Raw genomic sequence first — 8186 nt, forward strand, 5'->3', positions numbered from 1 at the left:
CCCCTTGTCCCACGATCCAAGGAATCGTAGCCTCCTGCCAGGCATCCAGCAAGTGCTCAGTAAATAGAGGAACACTCGCATCGCCTGGATTCAAACCAGCTCTGCCCCCCTCCCATGTGCTTGCTCTGTGACTCTCTGTCCCACCTCTGGCTTTGATGACGATGGAGTCCTGGGGTTCAGGAGACTGAAGTCAGCCCATGATGCACTCAGTTGGATCATCAAAGCCTTGGCATTTCACCTTGAGGAGGCAGTCCCAGAAGGTAAATCCAGAGGAGCTGCCATTGGCCTAGGAGCCTGGCAGGTCAGGCTGGGGCATGGCCCTCCAGGACATACCCCACTCCACCAGCTCGAAATCCTTAGGGCAGGGCACCTAGGCTAGGAGCCACTATTGTGCTGAAGAGGGGAAAGGTGAAGAGTGGCTGCTCTCTCCACTGGATGCAGGGGCCTGGGACATGGCTGGCCACTGGGGTAGTGTCCCCAACTGCCCAGCAGTCAGCCCCCGGATCCCACCCCTCACTGTTTCCTGTCCCCAATACAGCCATCAGAGCCCTCCCTGAACTTGGCCCCCAGCACTAAGGGCAGATATATGGGGGCTCATATACCCTCAGGGCAACCTGGCCCCAAAGATCCCCCTGGGCTCACCACAAGTAAGGTGCTCAGCCATGTCCATCAGAGTGGGAGAGGGGAAGTCTCAAGTCCAAAAGGCCCTTAGACCCTGGCTGGAAGATCTATGGGAGGGGCCTCAAAGGTCGTGGACAGCAGCAATCAGGAGTGTGATGGGGCTTTCACATGGCCTCCCTCTCGGAGACCCATCTCAGATGTGGCCTGCCTATCCTCCTCCCCACAGGACTCAGGGATACAAGAGAAGCAAGTGCCGGTTATATATGTAGCCCATCTTAGCCCCTACAGAATAGAGGCCCGAGATGGCAAAGTGGACCATCCTGTCCCTGCCCAGGACAGCCTGTGGGCCGCATGGGTGCCGCCCAAGAACAAGGACGCTGAGCCCCGACACCCACAGCTTGTCTATGAGAGCAAGGCACGCACTGATCCAGGTGCTCACAGCTTCGTGGTTTAGGCCCCATGGCCTACAGTCCTTTATTAGAGTGAGAGTCCCGAGGCCCAGCCCCCATATATGATGGGTCCACTTGAGCCTCCTTAGGCGCCCCACGAGGGAGGGATAGCTTGGGTAGGGAGCTAGGGACCTTGAACAGCCTCACACCGGGGCAGGGGAGCGGCCCCAGCCCCCACCCCCACCCCCACCCCCACCCCAGGAGAGGGCGGGGCGAGAACCAGAGTCATATCTTTAGGCAGGAAATGGTCTAGTTCTCAGAGGTGGTCTGGTCCCTAACCAGCCCCAGCTCGGCACCACCTGGAGGGTTCAAGTACATGGAAGAGAGGAGTAAGGCGGACTTAGGCCCCGGTATGGAGAAAGGGTGAAGGGAGAGAGAGGACCTGCGCTCAGGAGGGAGCGTGGTCTAGTGGCGGGAACCACGGGTCCCGTAGCGGGGGTGGCCGACCGTGCGGGAGGCCTCGGATCCACCGTGGGCGAGGCCAGGCCCCAGCCCCATCAGGGCGCAGGGTGCGCGGCCAGGTGGCGCTCCAGCAGCGCGCGGTGCGAGAAGACCTTGCCGCAGGCGGGGCAGGGCGCGCGCTCGGGCCGGTGAGTGCGCATGTGCACGTTGAGTGAGCTCTTCTGCGTGAAGCGCTTGGCGCAAACGGCGCACTGGAAGGCGCGCACGCCGGTGTGCGTGACCATGTGCTTCAGCAGGTAGTCGCGCAGCGAGAAGGATCGCCAGCACACGGCGCACTGGTGCGGCTTCTCCCCTGCGGACGACAGGGCGGGCCGCGAACGCAAGTCAGACTCTACAGCTCCCCGCCGCCACCCCACCCCACCCCCACCCTGGGCGCCTGGACCTGGCAGGAGCTCCCCTCCCCTCCCAAACCACTATCCCGGGATCCCTTGCCTGTCGGGGAACCCTCCCCTTACTATGGGATCTTCCCGCCCAGCAGGGACACCCCCTCCCCTCCAGGACCTCCCTTCATGTTGGGACTTTCCTGCCCAACAGGGACCCTCATACACTGTGAGGTACCTCTCTCCCATCCCTTCCTGGCAGGGACCCCCTTTCTGTTATCCTGAGATGCCACTGTCTGACAGGGCTCCCCTAAATCCAGCAAGTACCCTGCCTGCAGGGAACCCAGCCTGTCTGGAACATCTGTTGCTCATCTGGACTGCCCACTGGGCTCTCCCTCTACCCTCAGGGACCTCCCCCTCAGCCCCTACCCACCCGGCACAGGGAGACACTCGGACCTGGCCCCCCTCGCCAATGCCCATATAGTCTCCTAAACTCAGTCTGACAAGGCCATTGCCCTTTCATAAGGAGGGACCTGGGCACATCTGCCACTTTCCTGCAGGAAGCCCCAGTTGCCCAGAACCCCTGCCCGCTGGCCACTATAATGTCCTTGGTGTGATAGAGAGAGCTCCTCATTCTAGGTTAGGGGAGGGGAGGCAGGCTGAGTCCACCCCTAGATTCATCAGGTATTAACAAAATGCGTATCTCAGCCAGGCATGGTGGCTCCCACCTGTAATCCTAACATTTTGGGAGGCTGAGGCAGGCAGATTGCATGAGGCCAGGAGTTCAAGACCAGACTGACCAACATGGCGAAACCCCTTCTCTACTAAAAATACAAAAAATAGCCAAGTGTGGCGGTGTACGCTTGTAATCCCAGCTACTCAGGAGGCTGGGGCACAAGAATCACTTGAACCCAGGAGGCAGAGGTTGCAGTAAACTGAGCTCGCACCACTGCACTACAGCCTGGGCAACAGAGGGAGACTCGGTCTCCAAAAAAAAAAAAAAAACCTCTCTCAGTGGCACGGTACTGAAAGGCAGTGCCTGCCAGGGGGTACCCCAGACTAACCGGGCCCAGGCACCTGACTCAGATCACACACTTCACACAGCCAGCACTACCTTGGGGCCTCTGGCACCACCCTGGAGACTAATCACCCAACTCCCTAATTCCCAGTTCCCTGGCTCCTCCCAGTTGTCCCCAAGGCAGCCAGAGGTGATTATAAACTGACATCTCAGTCACTCCCCAGCTTAGAATACCATGGCTTCCCCACCACTCACAGTCAAATCCCAAGTTCCAGCCCATGCAGAAACCTCCCTCACTACCACTGTGGCCTTCCAGCCAAATTTCTGCTTTTACTGACAATGCCCAGCAGGCTTCTGCTTTCCATTCCTTTGTCCTCCATCTCAGCCCCCAGGGAGCATCCTCACATTCCTCAGTACCATCCTCCCACTCTTTACCTCTCCTGCAGCACTGCAGAGCCGCCTTCCTGACACGGCCAAGGTCCGAGGGAACCTCCGCACAGCTTTTCGGGGTCCTCTGCAGCTGTGGGGTCCCCACACTGTACCCATGTTTTCCTACTCCTGCCCCAGTCTCAGGAGTTCCTTCATCGCACCACCTCTCTGCGGGCTTTCTACCCCTGGGCCTGTAAACCCACCCTCCCTTGCTGACTGCCATGGCGGGACTGCTGGAAACCAGAGAGACACAGGAGGCTCCCTGGAGCATAGTCTCCCAACCTGCCCAGGAGCCCCTGCCAAGACTCCATGCCCATCACATGCATCCTAGGCTGCTAAAGTTTCCACCACCACCCTTCCAAAGGCCAGGACAGGCTCCTGCTTCCCAACCCAGCCTCAGGCCCCCCTCCACAGAAGCCAGTGCCTGCTGCTCCACAGAGTGGGACTTTCTCCTCCCCCACATACCTTGCACTTGGAGAAAGGCTCAATTTCCAGGCCCCCTGCTACCCAAAAGTAACAGAACAGTTCCAGTGCCCTGTAACTAGTGCTGAATTCCCCCTTAGGTTTAACTCTCCAATGAGAGCTTCTCCCTCTCCTCTCCCGCCCTGGCTCACCCGAGTGGATGAACATGTGCTTGGTGTAGTTTTTCCGGGAGCTGAACGTCTTGCGACAGTGGCTGCACTCATAGGTGGGTGGCTCAGCACCTGCTGTGCGAGCAGGGGTGCCTGAGGGGGCCGTGGTGGGAGCAGCAGAGGGAGCCGGGGCCTCCCCCAGCTGAGTGCTGGGGGCTGCCTCGGGCTGGAGTGTGGGGTAGAAGGCGGGTGGGGGCGCAGGGGCTGGCCCTGATGGTGCTGAAGGGGGTGGTGCGGGTGGCCCGGGGGCACCCAAGTGAAAGGGGAAGAGTGCGACGGGTGGCCCTGGGGTCTTCACACCAGGCGGGCGGGGTCCAGCCAGTATGCAGTCGGGCTGGACAGGGGTCTCAGTGGGACAGCCTTCGGGGACAGCGCCATCCTCGTCGTGCCAAGTGGATACATAGCTGTCTGGAAATACGTCCTCAGCTGCCCCAGCTCCCCGAAGAAAATCCCTCCCGGCACCACTGTAGTCAGTGAGGCCAGTGGGTGCAGGGGGCTCCTCACAGGCGCTGTCAGCAGCAGCAGTGAGGAAGCCGGCAGCACAGTCTGGGAAGGAAGGAGGTGCCTGGCCCTCGCCCGGGCCGCCACCTTCGCCGTCCTCGCCATCGGTCTCATCGTCAGTTTCCTCGTCATCCTCATCGCCACGGTCGTCAGGGGCCGCGGACAGTGAGGGGTCAGCATCAGGCCCCTCGGCCTTGGCAGGTGTTGGGGGCGCAGGCAGCTGCAAACGCGCGGGCTGGCGCTGCTTACGGCTGTGCGCAGCACCAGGGTGCCCCGGAGGGCGCGCAGCCAGCAGGTGGCGCAGACGGTGACGCAGCTGCGCAGGTGCGAGTGGCGGGGGCACAGGGGTGGGCAGGGGCGTGGGCGCAGAGGTGCCTGGGGCTCGGGCGCGGGCGATAATCTGCGTGCATTCGTCGATAACTGTCTGTATGCGAAGTACCGACGCGGCCGTGAGCACCTGCAGGGCTTCGCCCTGCGCCACAACAAGCGAACCGCTGTACAGGAACTCGACCAGCTGTCGCACCGTCTGTGCGGGCACCACCGGAGGCACACGGATCTCAGAGTGGCCGAGCAGCAGCTTGTCTTGGAAGAAGGGCGAGCCGGCCGCCAGCACGCAGCGGTGGGCACGCAGTGAAGCTTCACGAATGCGCACAGTCACGTCGCAGAAGTGCCCCCCTAGCCTCTGCCCATTGAGGGTCTCAAGCAGAGAGCGTGAGAAGTTCTGCAGGTGTATGTGGTGCACAGCCTCTGCAGCTGCCATCTGCACAGAACAAGAGGAGGGCCGGAAGAGGTCAACTGAGGACCCCCCTCTGTCCCAACCTCCCTATCTTTTCACCCGTTGCTGCAGGATGGGGCTCAAGAGTGCACCACACTCCAAGGCGCACTAACCCATCCCTCCTCAGCTGCCCTTCACAGTCCCCATTCCCAACACAGGACACTCCAGCACTCCCTCCTCCTCCCATCTCAGTCCCGGCCAGGCCCTCTACAGCCCCCTACTAACGCGGCAAACCTTAGCACACCCCTAGGAGAGGGTGTTGGGGATGTGAAAGGTCTGCCCCTCTCCGGGTCTTGCTTACAGCCCCCGAAAAGGTTCAGGGCTTGGCCTACTCTCCATTGACTCACCCACCCACCCCACCCCATCCCAACTCCAGTAACCCTAGGCCTCCCCATGTGCCCCTCCAAGAGGGCAGCCCTGCGTGTAGAAGAGGCCAAGGACCCCCATCCCAACTGGCTAACCTGCCTCACCCAGAGCAGACCTTGCTCACTACCCAGCTAGTTTCTCCTCCACCCCTGCTGGCAGCTCCTTTTGGTTTCCTTTAGCCACATCCCCCCAGTATGAGACCCTGTGCAGAGGCAGGATTGCTGCCTCAGAACCAGGTCACCTTAACTAGTATATACAGAGGCTTTCGCAGGAGTGGGATGGCATGACCTGCTTCCTGGGCAGCATGGTTCTCGGTGTGCCTGGTCACTAAGGGCTGAGGGTAAAAGGTTGGGCATTACCTTGGGAGATGCCCCAGGGAAACCAGTACATGGTCCCTGGCAGCCCCTAGCATAGCAGGCAGGGAAGTGCCTCCTGCAGCCCCAGCTTCTTGCCATCTCGATGGGGCCTGTGGGGCCCAGGGTGTGGGTGTGGCACAGAGAGGGGAAGTGTGGAATGAGCAGGGGTGTGTGACTGGATAGGTGCCCACTGAGCAAGCCGGACAAGGCCCAACATCAGGTACCAGAAAGGGGAGAGAGTAGTGCCCAGAGGACTCTGGAATGTGAGGAGTTCTGCTACTCCGTCCATCAAGCAGGTAAACCGTGATCCTTCGGCCTGTTTCCCCTTCTGTCAAACAAGGGATGAGATACTCAGCTCATCCTGCACCCATACTGCACACACCTCCAGTCTAAGGGAGGAGGGTAGGAGCTCTGGACTCTGACATCCGTATAGCCTCCACCAGCCTGTGTCTCAGAGTGGGCTCGGCTTGATGCTGCCCCTACACCCTCGGGCTCTACTGGGGTCTCAAGATTCAACCCCTCCAACTCCTTATGCCCAATCCGCCGTCCCTTTGCTCAGCCAGACGCCTCCCTTTCTTGCATGCCCAACATTTGACCCTCAGACTACTTCGAGCACCTCCACTGCCCCGTTCCCGCTGTCCTGGACGGATGAAGAAACCTGGCTGGTCTCTCCACGCCCCTGGCCTCCCCTTCTGTTCCCCACATGGCCGCCAGAGGGAGCCTTTCCAGACTACAGATCCAGATACACCACCCCGCCCCCCGGCCCCACTCGGAGCCTCAAAAAAGCCAGGCCTGTGCCCGTGCAAAGGCTAACTCAGCATGCAGCACCCGCCCCATCTGTATTCACCTAGCACCTGAAAGGCTTCTAATCTGTGTCCGGCCGATAGGGACGCATCAACCCCAGAGACTTGAACCTTCCTTTCCCGCCCTGCCCTGCCCCGCCCCGCCCCGCCCCGCCCCGCCCCGCGGCGGGCTCCATTCCTCAGTCCCGACGCCGCAAAGCCGATCTGGACACTTCAGAACAAAGGCCAGCCTTCGAGACCCGGCGCCCAGGCCAGCTTCCTGGGTCCGGCGCCGCACACTCCCGCCACGCCTTCGCCGCGCCGTGTGCTTTACCCCGAGCGCGTTCACCCAATCTCTGCTCCATTGCCCGCGCACCACCCTAAGCCCAAAGCACCCCTCTAAGCCGCCGCGGCCACCCCGCACCCTGGCCCGCGCCGTACCCCGGTCCTGCAGCGCCCCCTCGCGTTCGCAGCGTGCGCTTCTAGCGGAGCGCAGGTGCCCCTCCCCTGGTACGCCCCAGCCTCCTCGCCCGCCCTGCGGCAGGGGGATGCCCATCCGACCCCACCTCCGACTCCTCTTCAGGCACCAGGCTCTACTGTGGCCGCCTCCTTCTCACGGACTACAAGGCCGCACTTCCGGGCCCCTATGCCGGCGGAACCAAAGCCCGTGGTCGCGGCGGCGCAGGGGAAACCCTACCGAAGCACATTTCCGGTATTTTTATGGCGATCAGCTGCCGTCAGACTGCGGCTCTCAGTCGGAACCAAAGTCGAAGAGGCTAGGGCTGCCGCGTTGCGAGGAATCTCTGGACCAGAGCACTCTTCCGGCGTCGCCCAGGAGATCAGGGGTGTGGCGGGGCCTGCGCGATCAATCCGCAGGCGCCGTGTGATGGAGAATGGGAAGGCAGTTCCCGGCCCAAGTCACCAACCTGTTCTGGCCAGTTTAAACCCCACTGCGAACTGGGAAAGTGGCCTTATTCCTGTGACACGGGTGAGAGCTGAAGTAGGTCTCGGTCCCTGGCCGCCAGGAGGCGCAGGCGAGCTACCCCTACTCCAGGCCCGCCCGCTGTGGGTGGGATTGGGGAGCGGACCCCATCTCGGCCTTGGCACCTTCTACTACAACGCAGACAGGAACAGACAACTGCCTCACCCTGCTCTGGGCCTCTCCTGAGCTAGACTCTGTGAGATTCTGGGACGTTGCAAGTCGATCTGTTATGGGGAACAGAATTCTGAAAATGGCCACCTCCAAGATTCCGTGCCTAAATCTCCAGAACCTGTAAATATGATAATCTCACCTATGAATAGTTACACTACATGGTGAAAGGGTTTTTGCAGACATAACTAAGGTTACTCATTAGCTGATCTTAAAATAGAATATGATTCTGGATTATTTTGGTAGGTCCAAGGTAATCATAAGGGTCCTTAAAGGCAGAAGAGGAAGGTGGAGAAACTTGAAGTAGGAGAAGAGTTTTGTCCAT

At 60.7% G+C, this 8186-nt stretch overlaps 1 protein-coding gene across 5 annotated transcripts; it reads right to left on the bottom strand.

Moving 5' to 3' along the window:
- Positions 1 to 1063: 1063 nt before the first annotated feature.
- Positions 1064 to 7863, bottom strand: ZBTB45 (zinc finger and BTB domain containing 45). Of its 5 annotated transcripts, none has more exons than XM_015124980.3 (3): positions 7409 to 7863; positions 3914 to 5192; positions 1064 to 1824 (listed from the first exon to the last, which is right to left on the bottom strand). In XM_015124980.3, exons 2-3 carry the CDS (start codon positions 5190 to 5192, stop codon positions 1568 to 1570), a joined length of 1536 nt encoding a protein of 511 aa, XP_014980466.1. In that variant the 5' UTR covers positions 7409 to 7863; the 3' UTR covers positions 1064 to 1567.
- Between the last annotated feature and the right edge of the window lie 323 nt (positions 7864 to 8186).

Source organism: Macaca mulatta, chromosome 19 (assembly GCF_049350105.2).
Source record: "Macaca mulatta isolate MMU2019108-1 chromosome 19, T2T-MMU8v2.0, whole genome shotgun sequence".
Lineage (NCBI taxonomy): Eukaryota > Metazoa > Chordata > Mammalia > Primates > Cercopithecidae > Macaca > Macaca mulatta.